This window comes from Archocentrus centrarchus, chromosome 21, assembly GCF_007364275.1.
Source record: "Archocentrus centrarchus isolate MPI-CPG fArcCen1 chromosome 21, fArcCen1, whole genome shotgun sequence".
NCBI lineage: Eukaryota > Metazoa > Chordata > Actinopteri > Cichliformes > Cichlidae > Archocentrus > Archocentrus centrarchus.
This window is the reverse complement of record NC_044366.1, coordinates 9,705,834-9,733,294: the sequence shown is the minus strand read 5'-3', so window position 1 is coordinate 9,733,294 and position 27,461 is coordinate 9,705,834. Positions and strand designations below refer to the sequence as shown.

General features: G+C 39.6%; 1 protein-coding gene across 1 annotated transcript; it reads left to right on the top strand.

The window, feature by feature from the left end:
- The first annotated feature begins 1,632 nt into the window (after nucleotides 1-1,632).
- wnt6b (wingless-type MMTV integration site family, member 6b) lies at nucleotides 1,633-25,831 on the top strand. Its single transcript, XM_030758251.1, has 4 exons — nucleotides 1,633-2,317; nucleotides 11,664-11,884; nucleotides 21,566-21,861; nucleotides 23,135-25,831. Exons 1-4 carry the CDS (start codon nucleotides 2,238-2,240, stop codon nucleotides 23,594-23,596), a joined length of 1,059 nt encoding a protein of 352 aa, XP_030614111.1. The 5' UTR covers nucleotides 1,633-2,237; the 3' UTR covers nucleotides 23,597-25,831.
- Nucleotides 25,832-27,461: the final 1,630 nt, after the last annotated feature.

The following is a 27,461-nucleotide window of genomic DNA, read 5'->3' as shown; positions in this document are numbered from 1 at the left end:
TCCTCTAATAAGAATTAGGGTGCAACATGACCACAAGTTCTGTCATAAAGCAAAGTTTGTTCATGATCGAAGGAGGAGTCAGGATCTGATGATCAGGAATGCACGAAAATCATTCATGAATGAGTATGACAACATTAATCGGTATCTATTGCAGCATAGTATTGGCAGATAGAAAGTTTGGTGTGGGTGAGGTATGCACTCTACTGAGTGATCTTCTAGTTTTGTTTTTTCACCAGTGGTGGCATTACAGTATGAAATTGCAACATCTGCAGTAACTGTCATTTCTGGACTTTTGCATTTAGACCTGTAATGATCAACAATAAAGCAAAACACTAAAATACTTCATCTGTATGTCACTTACATGTCTGCAGTCTTACCACATTTCCGTAAGGCAAGCTGTACCCCAGCAATTTAGGCATCTTCAAATTTGGGTGGTGTGTGTGTGGCTATAAGGCCTTTCTCAACTATGTCAGTTAACATGCTAGTTCACATTTTCAGCTGTGTACCACACTGTGATACTCTTTGCAGCAAAACATATAAAATTATATTTGACAAATTTGAACCTTCAATTCTCCATGCATATTTTTTTTATGCAACAGGATAAAGATCATGTCAGATTGAAATTTAAGAAAAAGAATGATAAAGGACCTTGTGCTTTTGTCAAGAGCAATGTAAACACAATTTAAATGGACTGACACACACCAACCGTTATTTATTATTAATATTTCAAGTCTGTTTCACGTGGCATTAACAAATGAAACCACTGAAATGGTTGTAAAGCTTGGATTAATAAACTGTTCTTGGCCCTTTGAGCCAAAAGTTTTTTGTAGAGTATTATGAGTAAGATGTGAATTTGCATTAAACTTACTGGTTCAACATTTATAGGTCTTTTCTTTTTCAAGTTTGAGTAAGGGTTACAATCCAACACAAAGCTGCATAAGTGAAGGCAGTGGTGGTATTTAAAGTCTTGGTTATGGTTTGTGCATTGGTGAATGGAATGGAAAGACAGAGGTACATGTCTGGATGATTTAGCCTGTGTTTAACTTGTGACTGATTGCATCACTGCAGTGGAACAAAGTCAGGTGTGAGGACAGTACAGTGGTGTTGAATTTCAATGGATATGCCCTTGGCCAGATAGGTGATCATACTTGCCAGTACCTACAAATACACATATTGAATAATTTAGAACAGAGAACATAACTGAAAAAAGAAAAATCCTTGTCTGTGTAAAAAAAAGAAGAAAAAAGTTTTCTTTAAATTAATAATTTATGAAATTATGAAGTTTAAAAAAAGATGATCCTTAAGCCAAAGACAGACTGACACTCACGCAAATGGCTTCACAACGTGTCAGCCTTTTGGCACTAATATCAAAGAAGTGCCATCACACCTGTACTGACATCACCTCATTCCCTAAGCTCTGATTTCGGGTGACCATAAACACTGCAGGCCTATGGCAAGTCTCCCTCTCTACGTGCGTTATCGTGAGTGTGTGTGTATGTCTGTGCTCTCACCCGGGTCCTCCTAACTTTCTGAGTGACAGCAAGGATTTCGCTTCGCCCCGAGCGACGTCACACTAAGGTGGGAGAAAACGAGTGCATTTTTCCTGCCTTCATCATCCAAAGAAAACACATTGACAGACAGTGCAGTAGAGACGCCTCTACCTGCGGCCGGTGAGCACCGAAAATTACCGACTTCATCAAGGCGTCATTTCGGGGCGCGTAGAGAAGGACCACCGCGTCGCTGCACTAAAAGGCATTTTAATTGTTAGACATGTATAAGCGCTCCTCATCTTCTCTGTCTTTGTTCTGACAGTTTTTTAGAACTAAAATGACGAGTCAGAGCCGAGTATCCTCCCAACCGGAGCTTTTTCGCGGTGCTGTTTCGCAGTCAGATAAAACTTCACTGCTTTCAGTATTCCTCCTCAGTCCGCCTTGAAAGCAAGTAACGTGCAACGACAGATGGGGCAAAACGACAATGAAGAGGTTAACCACACCTTTGAAAGCGGACATCTCTTCAGTAGCCTCTTGACCAACTTTGTTGCGCATTAAGATGCGCACGACCGAAGAGGAGTTGAATTTTTGCGCTCTTCTTGACAGTTTCTGAGTGTCCTTTTACTGACTCAACCCGCAAAAGCAAGGACTTCCTATGTATTTAAGAAAAAACCCAGCTCAGTGTTGGCTGAGATCGTCACTTTAAAGTTTGGTGGGGAATCTCCTTGAGGATTTGTTGCGTTCAACATGACGGTTCGTCTCTCGCGGATCCAGCTGGCTCTGTTCTTTATCTTGCTTTGTCCGGTCAATATCATCGGACTCTGGTGGTGAGTATGCATTAACTACCACGTGTTTTTCGCTGACTGTCTCATGTCAACCCAGGCTTTCAATGATTTCCAGGGCTTCTATTTGATTTCTACTCACAGCCGTGCGTAATCCTGTTTTCTTTTTCCTTTTTTCTTAAATTAAATAAATAAATAACCACAACGCAATCACTATATATATATATATATATATATATATATATATATATAGTATTTTACAGCTTGCCACAGTAATATAATATTAATAAATTATTGGCGAGCACAATAATTCCCAGCAAATTGCCGATACCTAAGAATGTTCAAGAACAATTTAAAGTGTTCAGAGAGTAACACACTAGACCTGAAGAGAAGACCCAGAGAAACAGAAACAAGGAGGTGAGGGAGGTGTGTGCAGTTCATTGCCTGCAGTGATAGAGAGGACAGGGAGATTGGTGGATGTGGTATGTGTGTCTGAGAGAGGAATGTCAGGTGGCCCTCTAGGCTCAGTGGATATGTCATCATAAAACAATCCCTATAGGCTCAGCTTCACAAGGTGTGTGACAGTTGAACAGACAGTCAGAGAGATAGACAGCAGATCAGCTGATAAAATATTTTCTGTTCTTGAGGGTCTTCTTTTGTCTGTCTGTAGTGCTTTATGTGTAGTGTTTCATTAGGGCTCATCAAACATCTCTCTCTCTCTCTCTCTCTCTCACACACACACACACACACACACTTTTGTAGTGTTTGAATGTGCAGCTTTGTGATTTTTTTTTCCAGTTGAATCCTCCCACTGTTCATTCACAGCCCAGTCAAGGTCAATGTGGGATGTAGTGTCATGGAAGTTCTGTAAGTTTATGTCCTTGTATGACTGGTAGATAGAACTCCTCAACTTTGCCATTTTTCTGTGGCTTACTGTAGATAGGAGGTTTATCGAGGTGATCTGTGAGGATAATTTGAACTAATTAGAATCACTCACTTAATAATCACTTCTTAATAAAATGTAAGACTCTCTCCTTGTCTATCCACAGACTGCATCTTGAATGTCCAAGGGATTGATCCGTTGTGTAGATTCTGTTTCTACTATGATGCAGGCTTAACACAATATATTGATAGACCAGTAGGATGAATGCTTGGGTTACAGGGTGTGAAAGTGAGTAAAAATAGTGGCCTAAGAGAGCATGGGTTCAAGTGTTACTGGTCAAGATGTTGATACAACTGTATCAACACTAGGGTTGGTAAATGCAAAAAAAAAAATGCATTTTGCATGCATTACAAGACGTAGCCACAGTTTTAAAAAATGCCCAAACATGTTTTTTCTGTTTTTTGTTTTTTTTAATTTCATTGTTGTTGTTCATTTGTTTTTTGCTTTTTTTTTAATCACTAGCTGGAGTCTGTCATAGCCATTTATTACAAAAACAGCCTGGCTATCCCATCATTAAGCCCAACAATAATTTGTTCTCTTTTGCATTTTTTTTACTGTAATAATTACTGTATTATACAGTAATTTGATTTCAGCTCAAAATATTAATGCATGTTATAATATGTATACTGTGTTACTGGTAATATTGAAATCTAAAATAAGTGATGCAAAATTGATCTAAAGGTGAACGAAACTTCTTCATAGCCCTCTTCATTTACCACCTCATCACAGTTTTCCTGTCTCAGCTTTAAATGTAAGAATTGGATTTTCAGAGACAGAGGTGCTTTTTAGGCTTAGTGTGTATGTAGGGACAAAACAGAGTGTTTATTATTTAGCCAGCTAAGTGAATGGCAGACAGAAAAGTGCTGATCTTGTGAACCTTGCTGGTACCCAGCTGTGGAAGGAAAAAGAGTAAAGCAATGACCAGCAGTATATTTCATCGTCTTCAATTCATCGGTTTATTGGTGCTAAATCTGCCCATCCGAATGCAAATCAGTAAGAGAAAGAGAACTGACACAAATTGCCCCCTTGGTCAATCTGTATTTAATTTCTGTAATGTTGATGTCGGCGTTCAGTTGGCAGCATATACATGACTTGGGCCATTTGTTTTCAATAAGGCTGTAGTGGATTAAGGGAATCAACACTAAGAAATCAGCTACTTCCTTTTTATCCCCACTGACATACGTTGTCATCTTTCACTCACTCACTTGTCCTCTGGCTTGCTTATGCACTCACTCACACACATAAATGAGTGGGCATATATACACTAGCACGTACACAGAAATACACACACAGAGAGTGGCCAACTGTGGTGCAACGAGGGTGAAACCACACCTGTGGATTGCTCTCCTGTCTGCCAGGACAATGATTCTCTCTGTTGAAAGATGCTGGACATACCATCATACAGCGCTCTTTCTCTGTCTCATGCTCTGCTCCTTTTGAATGGCTCTATCTCTGTATGTCTTTTGCCATACTTGTCTTTTGAAGGAAAATGCCTATCATATAGATAGGTTGTTGATGAAGGAAAAGAGAGAGCTGCAATGAGAGACGCAGAGTGAGTGAGATGAAATGTTGGGAGATAGCTGTCCTTTCAGTGCCTCTGCTGATTAAAGCGCTCTAATCATTTGGCCTGAGAGCAGAGAGCAAAGCTCAGAGACTCAGACAGGAGTGAGGAATGTCTTTGCTCTCTTATACTAGTTTTGACTGCAGTGCTTAGCAGGGCCAGCTTTGTTGTGTGTGTGGGTCTGTCACAGTCCTAAATTGGCGGAGAGCCTGCACAGAGCGTGCCACAGGTGCACACACACACACCGCATTCGTGCACGTGTTTTTAAGCGCTCTCCTTTTGCACATTTTTGTGTGTGTCAGTCAAGATCCAAGTCCAAGATGTATTCAGTAATACATTATGGGAACATTTTTGCACATATGCACACAAACAAACGCACACTTTCATACACTTGCATGGAATGTATAGTCAGGACCGCCATCATCACCACTAGAGAGGTTCATTGTAACAGATCTTATCGTGTCTACTCCAGTCCTGGTCTGAAAAGCTAGATGTCTAATCAGGACCAGGCAGATGGGTTAAGATAAAGATTAAATGACAATGTGGGTTTGGCATTATGTACAATAGAGAACTGACATCAAATTGTTTATGTGTGTGTACTCTGTGCACACTTTTGAGCATATATTTTTGTAGGCATTCAGGCCAACAGCATATTATAGTGTCAGAAACAATGCAGGGCAGAAGGCAAAGACTGCTCAAGAAATGTCAAAATATCTACACGAGGAAGAGAAGCAAATTTATGATTAAGTCCTTGTGACGCATGTTAGGAACCCCTTAAAAAACCAAGATGGTAGAATATGGTAGAAAAGACCTGACAATGGACTTATAATGCAAGCGTAACATTTCTGTTACTCTCTCATTAAATGGAACTTATCACTTATCATGACTCCCATAATTATGCTTCAAATCGGTCAAACGGCACCTGCAAGGACAAAAATTAACCAAGACTATATAAACTTTGTAGACAGTTTTGTCCAACAAATTGAAGCTCAACGCTTTTAGTGCCTAACCGAACAGCATCTAAATGAAAACTCAAAAAGAAAAGCATAAAAGCAATAGTCCAAGATGGGACACAGACCCAAGTTTCCTGGGTAACAGTTGGGGAAGTGGCAATTCCACATCTGAATGCGGACTTAGCTGTTTTATCTGCAAACATTCCTGTATGTGATCTGTGCAACTACAGTAATTTAATCAGGTGATAACTCCACACAAAGCCATTCAAGGGCCATATGTGTAAGACTGATACCAACTAATACTTTATGATGGCTGAAAATTATTTGAAGTAGGTGTTAACATTAGGTTGCAGTGTTCTATATGTTGATGCCTTGCAGATTTAGGTGTCAAGTAGAAAGAGGAGTTTTGATTTTAAGTCCCTGCTCTTTTGGACTGTTTTGCAGCTCCTTAAAACCTTTCACAGACAGTTAACCTGCTGCCATTTATCATGCCCGTATTTCAAGCAAATATCATCCAAAAAGTATGTGTTCAAGCTGTTTCTCTTAAACTTTGTCATGCGAATTGCTATTTTCTTTCCCAGAAGAAACACTCTCTTGTCTGTGGCAACACAAAACAGTTTACTAAACGTCGGTGGCCACATGATTATGCTGTAAAAATGTCTGAAAGTGCAAATGGTTGAAGTCTCTTTATATGATATGGAAAAAACTCATAGTGTCAGTTTATTGATAGATATCACTATGGCAGCCACAACTTGCTTCTCTTTAAGTGATAAACATCTTACCAGAGGCATTTGCTGTTAGTATTTGCTGTTCTTAAAAGGAAAGTGACAGTGCATTTGCCCCTGTTTAGTTGCTATATTTTGATTTTATTCACTTTTAGTTCTATGTATGATGCAGGCCTCTCCGCTCAGTTACACTTGCCTGTGATTCAAAAAAGGATCAATCTTCATATCAGTTTTATCAGCTCTGCCTTCCCTATTCCATGAGTAGTGTTGAGCTCATTCATGCACTTATCTGAATATATCCATATTTTGACTCAGAACTGTATCCGTTAGTAGTCAGTGTCATTGGGTGTGTCACTGTTGTTAAACCAGAATAATGTTTTTCTCATGTGACGTTAACGTGGTGTTGCTGGTTTCCTGCTGGTCACATTTAATTGCTATTGGTTGCATCACGAGTGCTGAAACAAATGTCATTGTTTCAACATTGCTTTACATTAGCAACAACAGCCTGATGAAAAATGTCTGAAAATGATTGACATGTGAAAAATTTTGACATTTAGTTTGGGGCAGCAGATTTGAACTTGGCACCTTTACCTTAAATATGAACTCTCTCTTTTCTCTTTATTTAATAATGAAACCTCAGTATCTTTTTATATCTTTACACTCCTTCTGACCCTTTCCCTTTGTCTCTTTTACTCTGGCGTCTGAGACTAGCTCTTGTCGTGACTGTATTCATCTCCAGCATACTTGAGGGATTAAGGAGGGATGAAATTCACTCATTCGTGGGTGGAGAAAAAAGAGAAGGGCCCCGTACAGTACAGCTCTATATCTATGGAGGCGTGAGATCTTTAATGAAATATGAGTTCTCTATGAGCATCGATGTTTAATCATTTTGCGACCCACCTGTGGGACCAGAACACACTAAATAAGATGTTGATTTCAAATGTCTTCATTATAATTGTTTTCATTGTGAAAAACTGTTAATCCAAGACCTTTTATCATGTCTGAAACCTGTTTCGTTTTTTATTAAAGAGTGCAAAGAATGAATCAGGCATGACCCCTTACAAAAAAAATGCAGACAAACTGCAAAAGTTTAGTTCTTGATTGGACCAGCTGAATATTTGTCAAAGCAGTGATAGTCTTCCTATCAGTGCCTTTGATTTGAGTACTTCTCATTCTCAGCCTTGTTTTATCTCTGACTGCTATGTTCCTCTGCCTGTGATTGGGTCTTTATCTTCAAGAAGAACTGTTCATGCGAGACAGTGTTTCCTCAAAGCTCCTGATACCATCAATGACTGAACTTCCCTCTTGGTGTTGTGCACTGAGTTATCGGTTCATGAGCTGTATCATGAATGACTGACTGAAGAACAGTGGCACTTTGCATGGAGAGGATCTGATTACTTGCTTCCCTTTGAAGTTCCTACTTGCAAGTGTACGAGAGCTTTTATCTGTGTGCATGTCTGCACTGTAATGCACCTGCGCGGATCATTTTCACTTTTCCAAAGCTATTTTCGAAACATTTCCTACATTTTTTAAACGCATCTTTATTTGCTCACTTTTCTTTGCACATAATATATGCCCTTTTTGGACTCCACAGTGAAATGTTCCCATAGTCTACCCTTCCTCACAGGGATGCGCACTATAATGTTTTGGTCTCCAAACAAGGGCAAGAATGCTGGGCACTTACAGCACGTTGATCCCATTATCCAATTAATGCACCCCATTTTTGGGTATATCTGCAGCAATGTGCTTTTCCACCTGAGTTCACCCCACTTCCAACATTCCCACTCACCTCATGCCCTTTTTCTAAACTTCTAAGTCTGTCGAAGACACATTACCCAACCAGTCTGCAGCCTGTGTCAAAGAGTTGCACATTGCTTTGATGTAGTCAGTTATGTTGATATCGCTCCTAATTGTTAAAAATTGCAAAACCCTCTTACTTGAGTTAAATAAAGGTTAGCTTTGTAATTGCACTATATTTCAGCCATATTGTTGCTTGTTTCTGCTTGTCTCTTGCTAGTTAATTATCATAATTGTAGTAAGGTATACCATAACAATTGTTATGCAGCTGAAGAAGGAACTCTTTTGTATGATACGACCTTAATGCTCATATACAGCTCCCTTTCTTTCTTGGAGTAGCTTTGCAAAATTCTTCAAAATAATTCGCGTTTATTCCACACTGGGCTTTTGTGCAGCCAATCCATTCATTCACTGTCAACAAAAAGCCAACCTCTCTCAAAGCCAAATTTCTTCTGATTGGCTGCACCTTGCAAACAGAAGGTTAGAGCAGCAGGTGGACGGTGCTTCTGTGTTCACAGCCAGAGCCATTTGCCTGAGATGGGGAAATTTCTCATAGAGATTACTCTTGTGACAGATGAAAGAGCAGAAAAAACTCACAAACCAAGCATTTACTAGTCAAAAGCCTTAGCCTTTGAGTCACAGGGCTATACATATATAAAAGTATGGATTGCAGATTGCAGCATGGGAATATGTTATGGTCTGTTGCGAACAGTTACACAAACAGAGAAAAAAGGCAAGATGATGCTTACACAGATAAAATATTGCCATAGTCACACTGTGTCATACAATAAGATTTTCCAAACAGAAAGCAAAAGTGTTGGAAAGTTCCATATGAATTCCTCATCAGCCCCGAGCACATAGTGTGTTATGATCATTCCAAGAGAAAAAACTTTTAATGCGTGACAGAAGGTGTGAAGTGAAGTATAGGGGAAAACCCTGTACTGCATCCTTTTAGACAGAGAGAAAAGGAAATAACAAAAAACTAAATGCATTTTATAAAGATGGCCAGCACCACATTTTTAGGGTGTGATCATGCAGTGTTTAGAGAGCCAGGTAAAGCCAAATGACTCAATCAATAGTAAGCAATAGTGGACATCTGATACTCTTTCCAAATCTTTTCATTAATATTAGATACAATGTTTCTTTATTCTTTACTTTGCATACTTTGCAGCCTCTCTCTCTCTCTGTATACACACACACAAACACACACACACACATATATATGTGTGTGATTTTTGGATGTTCTGCTTATGAGCCCTCTAATTGTCTCTCTCTGTCTAATTCTTTGTATGTCAGGGACACAGGACTCAGAAACTCCCTCCAGTACCGTTCACTAGTTTTACAGGTCTACATCTCCCATTATAAAAACCACCCTGGCTTTTTTGAGCTGCTGACAGAGCTGGCTTCCCAGCTCAATGCGCAACATGTACACACACACACACACACACACACATATACACACACACAAACACACACACACTCACACGCAATGAGCCCTCTCACAGACATAAGCACAAACGAGCCAATTGTCTTTCTCACAGCTATATAAGCCCAGACAGACTGCAAAGATATACACCTGCATGCATAGACATTAATTTTACATTAATCTCTTCCTCACTCTCTCACACATGCTTCCTGGTGGCAGTGGGTAGATAATAAGTGGTTTTTGAGAGGGAGTGTTATGTTGCTAAGTATTTTACCTGTACCCGCTAATTAACACCTACACACTGTCTGTATATTTCAATTATCTGTGGGATCACCACACATAAACACACATTGTAGCCTCACAGCTACACAGTTTACACAGAACACCTGTAATGTAAATACTGCATTGTTTCCATAGCAGTGTTGTCAACACACACAAATCACAAGTAATCATAGAAGAAATGGAATAGTGGGTGTCCCACAATCATGTGTGGGTGTGTGTAGACAGTGTGTGTATGTGTTGCTATATGCCAGTTCATTTTCAAAATATAATACAATATTCAGCTTTTTCACATTGCACATTAAATATAATGGATGATTACATGGGATTAGGTACTTCTGCTATTGCAAAGTAGTGAAGTCCTGGTGGTACCATATTTGGTCATTTTGCCAAGGCTTTTGGTTTCCTATGAAAAGCATTTTTGATTCTATAATCTGCCTACATGTTAGTCTGCCATATGAATCGTTATGTCAGTCTAAAAATAGATGTGTTTTCAAAAACATACAAACTGTGCAGGAATGACTGTAGAAGCATGTGTGTGTCCTGGGTATCGGACCGCCAGGGGAGAAAATTGGCAAGAGTGTTTGCACCTCTTAAAACAAACTCTCAAGGCAGACGAATGATATCAGGAGGTGCTATTAACAGGCACAGGGCTGAATGAAAACTATGAGCTGGCCTTTTCCCTGTCCTCGCTTTCACTTTCCCTCCCTATTTTATTGGAAAACCTCCGCTTATGAATCACATCTGCTGAGATTCAAGGACAAAAAGCATGAAGAAGAGGCAGGAGAGAGATTGAGTAAATGAAAGGAAGGGCATGAGATTAGGCATTCTCCAAATGCTAAACTAGTGATACTGTACGCTACAGCAGGGATGAGGAAAGGAAAGGAAAAGAATGGAAATAAACTCATCTCATAAAGCCACTTTCCTGTAATGCCAATGAAGTGTCCACAAATGCTGGCAGTGATTCTAAGTGGCAGAGCCAATTCCCCTTTTCCCATTAAGAGCTAGAATAAACTATTTATCTGTATTATACACACTAATCTGTCAAAGCTGTTCAGGAAGATCACAGTTGTCTTCATCAAATGCAAGAAATATGTATATATAGTTTAATGTTTTAAATATTTAAACTACATGAAGCAAGCTTGATTTATTTTCCCACACATTTAAACACTGTAATATAATATGTACAGATTCCTTGAAGGAGGGCTGATTTGAGGGATGTGTGTGGTTTAAGCGGCAAAGCTCTTAACTTCTGTAAAATCTACAGAGAAGCTGTATAATCAGGAAATCTAGAAAGTCTGCCTTCTGGTTTACCAAAATCAACTTAAGCAGCATCAAACTGAACTGTAAATGGCCTTTCTGCAAAGAGCCATCCAACTATATGGCATCCAACTCTTTAAGGACCACACAGTTCTTCCGAGTACAATCCAATAACGAAATATAAAGTTGCCAATCTGACATCAGAATTAGGATTCCTCTGGGAAACTATGCTGTTGTCTCCCACATGCTTATTCAAGAAGTACATTGTCGCATGGCTGAGATGTGGTGGGTAGAACTGGCAGACTTAGGAGCCAAATAATTGGCTTGCGGCTACTGATGATTGCAGCTGCATAGTTTACTGAGTGACAAAACAAGCCATGTGAACTCTCCATTGTTGTCATGCTGCTTAGAAATTGTTCTTCTTCTTCTCTAACATTGTTTAAATAGGGCAGTAGGCAGTCCACTGGTCATGGACCCCAACAGCATTTGCAGGAAGGCAAAGCGTCTGGTGGGGAAGCAGGCTGAGCTGTGCCAGACTCAGCCAGAGATCATCAACGAGGTGGCCAAAGGAGCCAGGCTGGGCGTCAGGGAGTGCCAGTACCAGTTCAGGTACCGCAGGTGGAACTGCACCAGCCACCACAAATACTTTGGGAAAATACTTCAACAAGGTGAGTGAAGACCCTTAGCAAACTTTGTGTGCTTCTTTCCACCCCTCACTTTTACTCGTCTTGTTTAGGGAAATGTGTACCCTCTTAAAGGGATAGTTGGGAAATATGCACATATGACTCTGAATTAGATAAGAAGATTAATGCCATTCTTATGTCTGTTAAATATGAAGCTACAGTGAGAAGCCCAAATTCGACCAGCACCTTTGAAGGTCAATAACATGTGCTAAGTGGTTGAATTTAGTCAGGCAGTTCTTAAGAATTTTTAACCCTTGAATGGAATCATTTTTACACATTATCCGTTATTGGCCTGTTCAAAATTTTTTCAAAGAATTTTAAGTTGTCATGCCCCTCTCTTCAGCTGTGAGTACCTTGGGATTACAGCCGGTGTCCTTACATCAACTTGAGGTCAGATCCCTGTCTGATGGCACTCCAACAGACAAGGGCAGCTGTTGTGTTTCTGAGGAGACGTATTCACACTTGACTGACTCTCCTCTTCATCAGATTGGGCATGCCTGAAATGATCAGCTAAGAATGCCTTTTCTCTTAACATCTTTCTTAAGATCTCTTAGCATCTTCCTCCAGCTCTTTGAAGTCTGTAATATAACTGATGCAGGGTCACTGCTGGGTCTTCTGCAATTACTGTGTTGGTTTTTCTCTTGTGTGATTAGATTCATAGAGAGTTGCTTGTCTCTTTTTTGACTTGCATTACAGAGGACCTTTATCTTTATGTTTAGTTAACAAACAAGGCACATTTATTATTAATTTACAGCAAGAATAAAAATGTGCCAAACATGTTATTAAACCCATTTTTGTCTCACTGGGAAAAGATGCGCATGATGAAGTTTGACTCTGATCTGTCATCAAGGTCACCAGGAATGGACATAACTTTTCATTCATTATAATATTATACTAGATAGCAACATACTATAACTGTATGACTGTCAAAGCTCTCCATCAAAACTCTATAATTTTGTCTTTCATATTGGCCTAACAGTAAGAAATAGGTTCCATTAAGGTTTCCTGTATTGAGAAGATGAAGGTAAAGACATGAAATATTTGTAACAGGAGGCAATTTTGTTGCTTTCAGCTGAGAGAAAAATAAAAATGACCAACATTTTACATGGTTGAGAGATTTAAAATAGCCATTAGATCTGTCAAATATGTTTACTCACCTCCCCTATCAAAATAAAAGACGTGTGAAACTGAAGTTTGGTCTTCAGTATGCACTTTAGAAGAAGTCTGTAATTATTTTAACTTTGATAACCATATTTTTTTTCAATAATGTACTAAGGTAAGGACACAAGATCACAGCAAACTGTCTTAGTACAGCAATGCTCTGAAGGCTTTCTGTCAATATCCCAAACTGAAGCTACTTTCAACTGCTCCCTTGCCACAGGGGGCCACCACAGCAGGTAGCTCCACGTGCTTGATTTGGAAGAGCTTTACACCAGGTGCTCTTCCTGATGCAACCCCAAAGGCAATTTGTATCTCCGGCTGGAATTCAGCCAGCAACTTTTCACTTTCCAAAGGATGGCGTTAACCACTACACTATGGAGGGACATCCCAATAGCCTAAATAATACAACTCAATAATACTGTGACATCTGATAAGCTATTTTTCAGCAAGTTATTAAGGTGGACCTCACAACAGGACTAAATGCGGCTTTTTAAAAAAATCTTGTCTGAATTTGTAACACTAGTCTTGTTAGTATCCTTGAGAGAGAAAGAAAGGAGGAAAAACAATGAAGAGACAGACATGGATTGAGAAAGAGAGAGAGAGGGGAAGGGAAGAGAAGAGGGGAAAAGGCAAGAATCTACCGGTAGGAGACAGACCAGCAATTAATCATAAATTCCTGCCTGTCTATAAGGGAGGCCAAAGTGCTCCTCTGTTTTAAAGCCTTTGTCCTCAATTACCTGGATCTGCTATTAAAGGCTGTTTATCATAGGCTAGTAGCAGTACATGTCAAAATAAAAGTGCCTTCCTATTTAATATCCTCTCACTGTAAGTGGCTTGCTTAACCTCACTGACCTCTGTACATAGGTTTTAAAAGGGAAGTCTGCCTCAGTTCCTTTGAATGGACTATGTATTATTGAAATGCATGTCTAAATTATTTTCACTCTCAGTTGCTGTTTGTGTGGTAGCATGTTCCAGCTAAAACTCATCAAAAAAACAGAGAATCCCTGCATGCATCGTTTTTGGAAATGGATGTAGTCTTCTAGAGTCTGTATTTGTTTTATTCATCTATTCTGCTGTTTTTGCTTTAATTACGGTTAGTCCTGCTGACTGTTCTTCACTGACAGCAACTGATTTGTAAGTTTCATGTGTCTACATGTGCCAAAACAGAATTCTTTTTCACTTGTACAATGGGAAGGTGCTTTAGTAACTCTTTTGTTGTGAGTTAAGCAGGCTTATAATCCCATTCAGCAAATAGTCTAAATAGCAGTTTAAAAGACCTTAATGATGGCATCTGTGCATTTCTTGCTTTGTTTGAATGGGATTTGACTTGAGCAGGCATCACTGTTGTATGTCAACAGGAATTTCTGAGTACAAAAGAAACAACTGTAGCTTGTCAGTAGAATAATAGCTTTGAATGTTTTTTTGTATTAATAACTGTGCAGCATGTATGTGTGTGCATATAATGATAAAAAATCACAATGGTTAGCCCACACTTCTACGTGGGAATAAAATGACAACACATATACTAAAATGCCCAGGTTCAAGTGTTTACTTTTTGATTTGCGTCAAGCCAGCAGATGGAAAAGAGACACCAAAGTGTGTGTGTGTGTGTGTGCGCGCGCGTGCGTGCGTGCATGTGTGTGTGTTTATATAATAGGGGTTTTAGCTGATTTCACAACATTACTGAAACACTGCCATTTCAAAACTTTACTGCAAGAAGTCTGAATGAGTGAGGACACGTTGACACAAGGGCCAACCTGTCCTCACTCCCAACTCATCACACACTGAGGCTTGGTCAAGAACTGTACGCAATGTATTTGAACACATCGGGTACCTTTTTTGCATCTCTTTATTTATGTGCAGGGTGGTCTGATAAATTTCATTAGAAGTCACTCAACATGGGAAATAGGCATCATAGGATCAGATGTGCTCTGCAGGGTCCCTATGAAGGAAATTGTGGAAAGGCTTGTTGCAAATGGGAAAATGTTGCCTTGTAACATGCTGTTAATCCTGTGAAAATGTGTATTTTAATTCAAACCACCTTTTTTTAAAACCAAACCAGATGGTTTTAGTGTCTAAATTTAGACAGGACCATAATGCCTCTCTTCTGGTTTGGAAGTCATGTGAATATACCACTTACTACCTCACCTGCCTCCTTATGTTTTTTGTTAGTGAATGTGTCCACAGACAGTGTTTGCTGTTGCTAGGTAACAAAAGCCATCTTTTAAGACTTCTTCATTCCTTCATTTTGCACTTTTTGTCTACTTGAGAAAGGTTAGCCACAAAGACGGAAATAAATTGTGTCCCGGCATTGTCAGCAGTTCTTGATATGGGCTTTGAAAAACTTGTGGGTGCATGAGACAAACCATGCCAAAAAAACAAGTGGGAAAGTACCACACACTGGTACACAAGTACTGTCTAGATCGTGCCCATTTGAAGGCTTTCAGGTTAAACAGGATTTAGTTTGAGTTTTGTTTCATAGCCTCATCGGCCCCTGTAACTGGGCAGAACTGCTCTGCATTTCTGTTTACTGTTTGCAAGTGAGGCCACTGATAATGGTCAGCTTCAGCGGATTTGTATACTGTAGAAAGGAGACAATGGGAGTGCAGAAAAACACTGTCTGGGGACGCATGCCCTTATTCTTCCTCATATGGAAAAAGGATATTCTGGAGCAGTGCTCAGCGTGACAGAAATTGTTTTTAAAATGTGTTATAATGAGATGAAAATGAGTTCTTGCCAACCTTTAGGATATCATACGACGATCTGAGAGTGTGGATGTGTTCCAGTGGCTCATTTTGCATCTGAATTAAACTGTTTTCTTCTCAGGGAAAAAACATTTCACGTACACTTATCTCCAAAACAAAGATTTCTGCTTTCTTCTCATCAGTCCTTATTATCCTCTCTCCGTTTATCTCTGCTGTGTTTAAAAACATACAGACAATGGAGCCACCATGACTCCCAGTGTGAGCCTGCCCCCATAGAGTGATGCTGGCAATCACATTAGAGATACTGCAAATTGTGTGTACAAATGTGTGTATGAAATTCTGCCCTGTGGAATAAACCAATGATTTTTGCTCTGGGCTGTACAGCGGTTGTAGATTAATTAAACTGGTTATCAATTATGTCAAAAATGTTTGAACTCTCATTAATGATCCTCATAGGTTGACTGGCAGATAGAACGAAACCTTTTGCAGTCAGTTAGCACACAGGGTGTGTTAATTGGTTGCACACTAGCTGTGAATGCGGTTGTTTACATCTCATACTTACAAACTAGCATGTTTTCCGTGGCCTTCCCAACCTCTTGTGAGTGCGAGAAGGGCTGAACTCCAGTACTAACATAAAACTAACACAAGACATCTCTTCAGATATTGCAGTGTTTGGATTTATAGATACTGTTAATTTCCACACACCATATGTGATTATATCAGTAGGTCCCCACCTTCCTCAAACTTCCCATGGGGGTGTTCCTTGTTTTTTAAAAAAAAAAAAAAAAAGAAAAATCACTTCACTGGTTAATTCTGACAAAGGTTTTCTTTTTTGAACAGGTTCTGGTCTGAAATTTTGAAACTTATTTGATACAACCACAGTTTGGTGGTATAGAGTGAAGTCTTATTTCTTGGATCACTTCGCACTATGAGAAAACATTGGTGTTTTTTGAAGCTTTGCTTTATATACCTGGTCATCTTTGTATGATTTCCTAACAGATTAAAAAGTGATTGAAAGAATATGTGGTAAATCCTGCAGAAAACAAATAAAAGCAGACATAGACAGGCCCAGACACCCACCATGGCAGAGAATTTGTTTGGAATTCATGTCTGCGAGGAAAAATGTGAAACAGGGTGCCTCAAATCATCAAATTTTTGATAGCTGCTTTTCCTCCTCTTCCTTTGTTTTCTCTCTCTTTTTTCAACTCTCTGATTTTTTTCCCCTCCTAATGTGTGTTGTTAGTGTTTCTCATTCTCTCCCACATTATTTTCTACAGAGATTATGATTTTGTTTTATGGTAATTGATGCCTTCTAATTTGAAATCTGGAAAAAGCATGTCAAACGACACTTTTGTTTTTGTCATGGAGATTTCCAATACTAAATGCAGTGCTTTGCAAGCACAGTTGATGACATCTGGATGGCCTCTCGACTTGTTTGGACACAGCACGAGTTGCTATCACCATATTGTACTAATAATGATTTAAGTGCTGCTGTTTCTCACATGTGTTTCTAAATAGTCCCAGGAATGCTTTAGAGATGACACATTTTAATTTGAGTATGTTTGCAGCTCTGCTATTTGCAACCATACCATTTTGCCGAATGGCAGGAACAATCATGTGTGGTCTGCACCCCCCCACACACACACACACACACACACACAAGAATGGTAGAAATGCAAAACTCATGTACCACCTCACATATCCAATGCACAGATTCCAAAATTTTCCACAGCACCTCTTCAAATAACCACAAGACAGCCTGACTATTGTAAAATGTTAAATGCTTTAAACTGTATAAAACAATGTTTTTCACTCACATATCACACATGCACACAAACTTTTACAAATTCGCCTGCACTGGAGACATCTTTGGGTGTTGGGGTATACAGCTGGTATTGATATCAAGGCTCACTGGGATGTGCAGGTTTTGTCGCACGCCACCCATTCTGTTTGTGTGTGTATGTGTGTGTGTTACCATTCCTAATGAATCCCATTCAGTCGATCATGTGTTATGGAGTTGGCAGTGTTGACGATGGTGACCACACACTCATTACCATCTAGTTTTTAGAAATAAAAGTCTTTTGCTTCATCTCAACACAGTGTATAGCAGTTAAAATGCTATTTTTTCCATCAAATCTGTGACACTGTTCTTCATTCTGTTCAGAGGACAGCATATTGACCTGTAGATGCATTTTCTTTGACATGCATTAATGCAATGTCAAAGCAATGTCGCATTGAAATTGCTGGGAGTGGACATCCCAGCAATTTCACCCTAAGCTCAGACTGTGCAATGCTCAGAGGAATTGCAGAAAACCCAAGAGCTACATCTGAGATTCCACAGGCCTCAGAATGTTAAATGGTAATGTTCATGACAGTATAGCTAGAAAAAGACTGATAATGTATGGCTTGCATAGGATTGCCAGAAGAAAGCCTCTTCTCTTGGCAGCATGGCTTAGGATTGCAAAATTCCATCTGAACAGTGTACAAGACGTCTTGAACACTGTCCTTTGTCCAGATGACCAAAATGAAATTGTCAAAAATACACAGCACCATGTTTGGCAAAAACCAAGCACAGCATATCAGCACAACACTTCATACCAATACAGCTAAAGAGAGCTAAAGTTAGCCCTAAATTGGGTCATGCAACTGGATAATAATCACAAGCACACCAACAAATCTACAACTAAATTGCTGAAAAGAAAAGAGTCAAGCTATCACAATGGCCCAGTCAAAGTCCAGACTGCAACCTGATTGAAATGCTGTGGCGAGGCCTTAAGAGAGCGGTGCATAAGCGAATGACTGCAAACCTCAACGAACTGCAAAACAACACGATGGAGTGGTGCACAATTCCTTTACAACAATGTGAAAGACTGACAGCGTCATAGAGAAAAGAATTACCTCAAGTCATTGCTGCTAAATGTGGCTCTACAACCACCTAAATCATGGGATGTAGACACTTTTTTTACAAGACTGGATGTAGTCCTGTGAAGACTGTACAGCCTTTTCTTTCAGTCTTTCTTTCTTTTTCTTAACATGAATAAAGCTTCCAACAGTTCCTTATGTTGTTCAGGTCAGAGGACAGGGATGATTTTATTTTTTTCCCCCAATAGTAATGCTGCTCATTTAGCCTGCCTGTTGGTGCAGATTAAAATATCTCAGAAAAGACTGACTTTTAGTAATCCACTTTACTCAAGCAACATCAGTTGGTAAATATCACATATTCATGCATGATGTTAATTTATGATAAAATTACCTCGCAGAGCTGCTGATGTGTTAAACTGTAAATGGATTGTTCTTCTTACTAGAAGCTCAGCATTAAATGCCAGTTATGTGGCACTTAAGATGGCTCGGTCTGGATAAAGATTGAGAAAAAAAATCCAGCAGCAAGATTACATAAAATTAATTACAATACCCATGTTAGTTATGAAGGAACATGTCAGTTCAGCGGGGTTACATACGTAGAGCAGGAAGCTATACAGGCTTTGGTTGTACAGCACATAATTGGCAGCATCAGTTTGTTGTCATGGGATTTGCTTGCCATAAAAAAATAAGACAGAATGCATGAATATTTTTAAATTCCATTTTGTTCTGCAGCAAACTTAAATTTAAGAATAGCTCAGAGAGATTCTTTTATAGCTGCTCTTTTTATGTTGAGTGACAGACAATAGGTGCTATAACCCCGGATAAAGACACGATGATCTGTGGATGACAGTAATGCTGAAGCCACCAGGGGAGACAGATGATCAATTTACAGTTGTAGCTGGACATGCCTTTAGCTAGGAGTGTTAAGCCATGCACTCGAAATAAACCAGCAGCTGTGGCGTGTATGAGAGTTTGTGTGTACAAATATGTGTGCCTGAGAGAGAAATAGCCATCCTCTCAGCACCACAAATCCAGTGACACTTGCAATTGTAGTAATAGACTCGGACTGAGAGAGAAGTGCTTTTATCCTGTTCCATAGGACTGAGATATTGACTGACCGATGTCTGGATGGATACTTGTTGAACTCCTTCACTTTATTTTTTATTGTCCTGCAACTGATTGTGGAGGAAATGGGGAATACTGAACACTTAATGAAAGAGTGTGACATTAAAAATGTGTGTCCAAATGTGTTGTTGTGTAATAGGTAGATATTTATCATGTGAATACATTTTTACTGTTATGATGAATTGGCAAATTTGGATTGCTGAATTTTCTAAAAAAAAAAAAAAAACACACATCCAAACTAAGCCCTTCCCACCGGAAGAGCATGGCTACATGCACATGTATTACATGGCATCATTTAAAAAGCAGGGTTAGGCAACATGTTTCCAACCAACACTTGATATACCTTGTTGGTTCCCTTGTCACCTACATTTTTTTTTACATAAACCCAATGAAACAAGGCTTAAATGACATAATCAGATAAGAACATCTTGCAGACTTTAAATGGAGAAACAGTTGAGGTTAACATTATTCTGTTAAATGAGCAGGTTGCACAACAAAGTATATACTGAGTTTGCCAACCTCAATTTCTCTAGTAAAAAGTTCCATAGCTGTGGGGCTCTAAAAGAAAATGTCTGATTTCCCTTCGTAATGAGGCGGGCTGTGGGAGCAGTTAGGAGGGTCTGTATGTAAGGCTTTTAAAGTATCTGTATATAACAGCCCGTGTAATGTAGCAAAAATGGGCGTGATGTGGTCTATTTGAATTTGTTAAAACTCTGGCAGCAGAGTTGTGAACAAGCTGGAGGTGGGAGTAATTTATAAGTCATAGCAAAGCTCAAAGTTAAAGTCACACCCAGACTGCAGATCGAATGTTGGATGCCAGGTTACCAAAGTTTTTTGGGTCAGGTTTTGGGGGCCAGACTAAAAGGACGTTGGAATCACTGCACTAGGAGGAACCCAGGACCTATTCCACCAATGTATGGTCTGACAATGGGTCTAAGGATTTCATCCCAATACCTAATGGCAGTCAGGGTGTTGTTGCCTAGTCTGTAGAAGACTGTGCATCTCCATGGATATGCCTCCCTAGACCATCAGTGACCCACCACAAAACTGCTGAACAACTTCTCCAGACCCCCCAGTCTGTCACATGTGCTCAGGGTGAACCTGCTCTCATCTGTGAAAAGCACAGGGCACCAGTGGTGGACCTGACAATTCTGGTAAGTGCCAATCAAGCTCCATGGTGCCAGGCAGTGAGCAAAGAGCTCACTTGAGGACGTCAGACCCTGAGGCCACCCTCATGAAGTCTTTTTCTGATTGTTTGGTCAGAGACGTTCACACCAGCGATCTGCTGGAGCTCATTTTGTAGGGCTCTGGCAGTGCTTACTCTGTTCCTCCTTGCACAAAGAAGCAGATACTGATCCTGCTGATGGGTTAAGGACCTTCTACAGCCCTGTCCGGCTCTCCTAGAGTAACTGCCTGTCTCCTGGAATCTCCTTCATGCTACATGCTGATTAAAAAGTGTTCCCTTAATTTTTTTGAGGAGTGTATATAAACAATGGGAAAATGGGACCAAGAATTGTCACCTGGAGAACATCACATGAAAGAGGGACTGAGCATGAGGTGAATTCTCCCATTACAACAGAAAGGTAGCCAGAACAGAAACAGAAAGTCCCTGAGGCTACCTTAGTATTCAAGGTGGTTCATAATGATATCAAGGTCAACTGTATCAAATACTCAGATCCAGAAGAATTAGAATAGAAAATGTGTATGATGTATATTTATATAATCCTGTATTTCATGTTTGCAATGGAGCTGAATATGTTTTTTATAATATAATAAATTAAATCCTCTCTTTTGCTTGTACCTGTTACTGCAGATATTCGGGAGACAGCATTTGTTTATGCCATCACAGCTGCTGGTGTGACACACTCTGTGACCCAAGCCTGCAGTATGGGAGACCTCCTGCAGTGTGGCTGTGAGGCGACCAGGAACAGACCACCTCCAAAGCCGTCCTCCTCTGGGGATGGGGTCAAGTGGGAGTGGGGGGGCTGTGGAGACGATGTGGAGTTTGGTTATGAAAAGTCAAAGCAGTTTATGGATGCCAAGAGGAGGAGAGGCAAGAGTGACATCAGGACACTCGTTGACCTGCACAATAATGAAGCCGGGAGACTGGTAAGCAGTTTCACAAAGTTTCTGTTTACATTTCGAATCAGTGGAGTAATGCGCAACATTAATGCATGTAATAAAAAAGAAAATTTCAACTGCTGTTAAAGTTTGGCTATACTCTAAAAAGAGCAAAGGTGTCAATTGTCCTTTGGAATGCTCCTTCATTCCACCAACATGCAAAAAGAGAAAGCCACTGCCTCCAGCCATATTGTGTAGTGCTGTAAGCTGATATTCTAACAAGAATCAGGTTTCTGAAACAAAAAAAAAAAACATGAACGTGCCACACGTTTTGTCTTTAAGCCTCTGAGGCAGGTAACGTCTAACATTTCTACAGTCATTGTAGAAGTTAAAAGTTCTTCTTTGTTGCCTTCATGAAGATGAATTAATTATGACCATGACAATCTACCAGTGAGTGAGTGAGGGTGCAAGTTTAGTTAAGCTTGTTAATTTATAAAAAGAAGATTGGTAAATCTTCCAGATCACATCTACTTGTAGCTTTGTCACTGTTCTGGCTCACTTTGTTAGCGTTCATTGCAGAATTGTTGACAGATGCACAAGCAACACAGAGTTATAAAGTTCACTTTAGCTGAGGTCAATGGCAGGTAGAGAGGAAAAGAGGAGGGTTTTTGGGATATAGTCCAATTGTAGCATTAGTGAACAAACCATTTGAACATAGGAAGAAACTTGCACACCAATTCCCAGGGGTTGAGAAATAAGCGTGCTGTGATGCGCCCAAATGTCTGTTTAGTGCATGAATGCATGTCTACTTTTATACATATTTGAGTGTGTGTGTGTGTGTGCGTGCATGCCTGCGTGCGTGTGTGTGTGTGTGTGTGTGATGGGTTAATTATGTGCATTATAAGTGAATGATCTGTTGTCAAGGCTTGTTAGATGTAGGAAGGCCAGAGGCAACATGGAGGGAAAGGGGGGGTTGGGGAGTTAAATTCCTTCTGAATAGCGTCTGCTTTTATCTTACTTATCTATCAGTGTGTGTGTGTTTGTGTCTGTGTCTGTGTGTGCATGTGTATGATCCAGGGCACATGTCTGTCATATATCATGAAAACACGATAATAAATTATTCTTTAGTGAACTTGTCATTGTCAAAGGCAGCTCTGCTTCACTTCAGGGTACAATATAAATGTCTTTGTCCCTTCTTTCTGTTTTCTAAACTGACTGTTTTTCTCTCTTTTTCACCTGTTTGCCCTCTTTCACCTCTCTTTTCCCCCTGCACCACCCTAAACCATAAACCCACACCCTCATCCACTCTTTTCCCTATTAGGCAGTAAAGCTCTACATGAGGACTGAGTGCAAGTGCCATGGACTGTCAGGCTCGTGCACCTTGCGCACATGCTGGAAAAAGATGCCCCATTTCCGTGAAGTAGGTGACCGCCTGCTGGAGCGGTTCAATGGTGCTTCCAAGGTGATGGGTGGCAATGACGGCAAGACCCTGATCCCTGTCGGCCAGAATATTAAGCCGCCGGATAAGCAGGATCTGATCTACTCGGACGAGTCTCCGGATTTCTGCCTTGCAAATCGAAAAACAGGTTCACTTGGAACAAAGGGGCGTATATGCAACAGCACAGCCATGGACATAAGTGGCTGTGATTTGTTGTGCTGCGAACGAGGCTACCGAGAAGAAACAGTGGTGTTTGAGGAGAACTGCTTGTGTCGTTTTCACTGGTGTTGTGTTGTCCAGTGCAAAAAGTGCTTGGTTCGAAAAGAGCTTAGTCTCTGTCACTGATGAACTGAGGTTTAAAGTAGTCAAATTAATTTGTTAATTATAACTACTTTTGTTACTTTTTGAAGTTCTCGCTTTAGTTTGGCTAGTGTGGATGATGGAAAGGATTTAGAGTTTCATGGTTATCCATTTTCTTAGATAATGCCCCAGTTCAATCAGCAGTTACCACATATGGCATAGAGAATCTAGTGTTGGCTAGCTGGCACATATTGTGAGTGTTTTCCTTCCACATCCAGTTCAACAACAGAGCATGATAGGAGACATTGCTTTTTATCTACAACATTCTATACAGTAATAGGAAGATTAAGTATCCTACTATGGCCATATTCCATTCCAGTGCTTTTATTGTACTTTGAGATGTCCTTACTGTTCTCTAACAGTGTAATGCTCATAGACTTGACATAAAAGATGGACATAGCCTCCGGACCTAAAGAGTGAAGTAAACACAAAAAGTGCCTTAAACCTGCATTATTTCCAAAAATCAGCAGGGGAGTCAAATCACCCCCGTGCTCTTGATGCCTGGTTTCAAAAAACTAAGATGGTGATGACCAAAGAACACCAAATTCATGCTTTAAAATAGGAGACCACAAACAAGTGGGAATTGTTATGGTGGCTACATCCATCTTTCATATATATTCTGTCTTAACAGTATAATCATATTCTTGAGTTTGCATTTACATTTTACCAAAATTTTACCAAAAACTGTGTCTCAGTTGCAATAACTGCAGTGAAACCACATAATGGAACGTGGAAAACAGCTCCAAAACAGTGCTGGTCTTGACTCATTGTTCTGCTACTGTTTAAAAAAATGCAAAAAAAAAAAAAAAAAAAAAAGGGAAAGTGTAACCCATTATTGTATTTGAAAAATGCTGTTAACACCATGCTTTACAGGTGCGGACTTGGCTTGCCAGCAGAGACTCTTATTTATATAAAGATATGATGACTACTTGCTTCCATCTCTCTCTCAGAAGCATTTTGGACACAACAGCTGCCAGGGACTTCCTCATCAGCTTGGCAATAAAACCAGCAGTGGTTGGCTGTTTCTTCTAAACCAAAATAGAAACTTTTTTTTTCCATGATATTGTTTGGTATAAAAAATGTATATGATGCATTTTGTCTATATATTATGATATACAGGGCTAATAATAATGCACTTTGGATGTTAGCATTTATTTGATACTGTAAGTGCATGTGTGTGTGTGTGTGTGTGTGTGTGTGTGTTTGTGTGTGTGTGTGTCAGGGAGAGAGCAAGAGACTGAGAGAGAGAGAGAGAGAAAGGGAGAAAGAGAGAAAAAAGTGTGCATTATTGTGTTTGTGCAGTTTGGCCAGTTATCACCATATCCTTCAGTGTACATATCTATAAGTTGCTGTCTGATGTTAAACTGCATTATGCTGGTTATTGAAAGCACACCACTCTTGGACTTTCTGTCTGACTGTGACAGACAAGGTCTTTTTTTTTTTGGTTCCTTTTCAGCAGAAGCATGTTTCCCATAAACTTATCATGTCATCTCATTTACGCTTTTTAATTATCCGACAATGCACAGTAAGTATACTGAACTATAAGACTTCAGTTTTTTTCTAAGGTTTTTGCATTTGAATGAGGGTTAATAATTTAGAGTCAGCTGGTTTTGATCTTCCAGTTAGAGGTGTATCACGGTTCAGATCTGGATGTTTCCATGTCACTTTTATTGTCTGTTGTATGACAGCACTGTGCGGGGCCAAAATCAATTGACTCAGTTTATAACTTAACTGTTGATTATTCTGTAAGTCCATTTTGTAGTTAACGTTAACCACTTAAGGTCATGATAACTGCACATTGGGCTGACACCCCCCCACTGATTTTTTTATGAGAGAGTAGCCCTTTATGTGTGAACAGAGCCAAAGTTTAATTTTTTTGCATTCAGGACATGTTGAACAGCAAGGCAATAAGATCCATATATGAACCAGTCACACCCATTGACGAAGAGGCTGCATCTTATCACTAGAGGTGTGGGCTTGAGAATTTCCTCCCTTTTTCAGTTTTTTAATACCATTCCATCCAGCTTTGGTGAGATATTAGTAGTGACAGTTTCAAAACGTTTCAGTGAAATCTACATTATTTAACCAGCAAATCTTAGATAACTCATTTGTCATTTATTTAAATGCAGTTTGTCATATATTGCTTTTGATTTCCATCTGCTCTTCATCATTGTATTGAGAAGAAATCATTGCATACTTGGATGTTACACTGCAACTTCATTAAACGTAAACGATTATAGTGGCTTGTGACTGATATTAAAGACACCATTCATAATGAGATATATTCTCTCTGACTTACTAAGACATTCCTTCTGATAATTATATTATTTTGTATGTTGCAGTGCAGTTGGACAAATTGATTGTTTAAACTGTGATAGATAAACTTTTTTGAGTGAACAAAAAAGTTGACCTATTCCAAGAATCCGTATTTTCATGCATAAACAATGTTGTTAAGTAGATTTTATTTAACTGAAATGTTTTAGTTCTACGGTGAATGCAAGTGTGTTATTTTAGACTTTCACGCCCAGTCTCTCACACTGAATACTAGATTTTGTAAGAAGGAGCAGCAAAAATCAGAGATTTATAGTCACTAATCTAATTGTTTTATATCACTCTTACCTTTGGGAGTCTTTTCACCCTGTTTATCTGAGTTTTGCAAGCTCTATTTTTACACAAGTATAAGGTTAATTTAGGTTTTGACATCAGTGATGCTATTTACTAAACTGGATCCACTGTGGTACTCAGCAAGAGAAGGCATTGTTTTGGGGTATTTATTCTGTAGAAATGAAAAGACAAGGAAGGCAAAAAAAAAAAAAAAAGTGGGCCTGTATTAGTTTGAGCTGTACAAGTTGACACAAGTTCGTATTTTCCAGGAACTTCTTGGTGGTGCAAAACACTCGGGCCAGAAGTTGTGTTTAAGAAATGGAAAGGTAAGCCAAGAGGAAGAAAATGCCATGGGGCACTCGCCTCCTTCTGTCCCCCTCAAACTCCTTTGCCCTCTTCTTTCCTGTCCTCTCCTCCTCCTGTATTTAACCTGTACAGGCATTCAGTGTGGCACGGGCAGAGCCAGAGAAAATACACAAATGAGCAGATAGATTTATTGGAGCATTGGTATAAATAGAGTTGCCTGTCGACATCTGTGTGCATGTGGCTGCATGTGTCTGTCTTGTGTGTGTGTGTGTGTGTGTGTATGTGTGCGTTCATTTGTGCGCATCTGTACGAGTGTGTGGCCAGGTTAGAATGGATGTATTTTCCCATGGGACCCTTTGAATGAAACAGTGCCTTCAGGTTGCAACATCATCCCTCATAGGAATAAGTTTTTGTTGATGTTAAGTGCTCACACACATAAATAAACAGACTCATACAAAGCATTAATGAAGGGTTGCAACTGTTAATAGACTGACACTGTTACTCTGCAGACAGCAGATCACTCAGAGTAATAGTGTCCTGTCATTGCTTATCTACTACAGTGGAGTCTTGGTGGTCTGCTGCTTTTATTTGCCATACATTTACCATACAAAATGAGTGTTTACTTACAGTAAAACAAGGATAAGGCTAAAACATATTTGGAGACATGAGATTATATAAGAGTGAAAAATGAATGGGCCACTGTAGGGAAATGAGTGATGAGGGAGGGAAAATTAATGAACAGAGGAAAAAAGAAGAGAAAGGAGAGACAGGAAGAAGATAACGAAAGTAAGAAAGCGACATAGAAAAAGAACTTAGAGGTAACGTGACACTATAATTCTCCTCCATTTGTGTGAACTCTCCTCCAGTCCTCTATCAATCTAGCAGTGTGATGTTGCTTACACAAAGGACACATCTAGAGATCAACTCTGTGTGGGGTTTC

What these genes read in the sequence shown, in the direction of transcription:
- wnt6b (XM_030758251.1), top strand. Translation starts at nt 2,238, where the DNA reads ATGACGGTTCGTCTCTCGCGGATCCAGCTGGCTCTGTTCTTTATCTTG. An exon ending in AATATCATCGGACTCTGGTG is followed by an intron (nt 2,318 to 11,663) that starts GTGAGTATGCAT and finishes TTGTTTAAATAG; the next exon opens with GGCAGTAGGCAGTCCACTGG. An exon ending in TGGGAAAATACTTCAACAAG is followed by an intron (nt 11,885 to 21,565) that starts GTGAGTGAAGAC and finishes CTGTTACTGCAG; the next exon opens with ATATTCGGGAGACAGCATTT.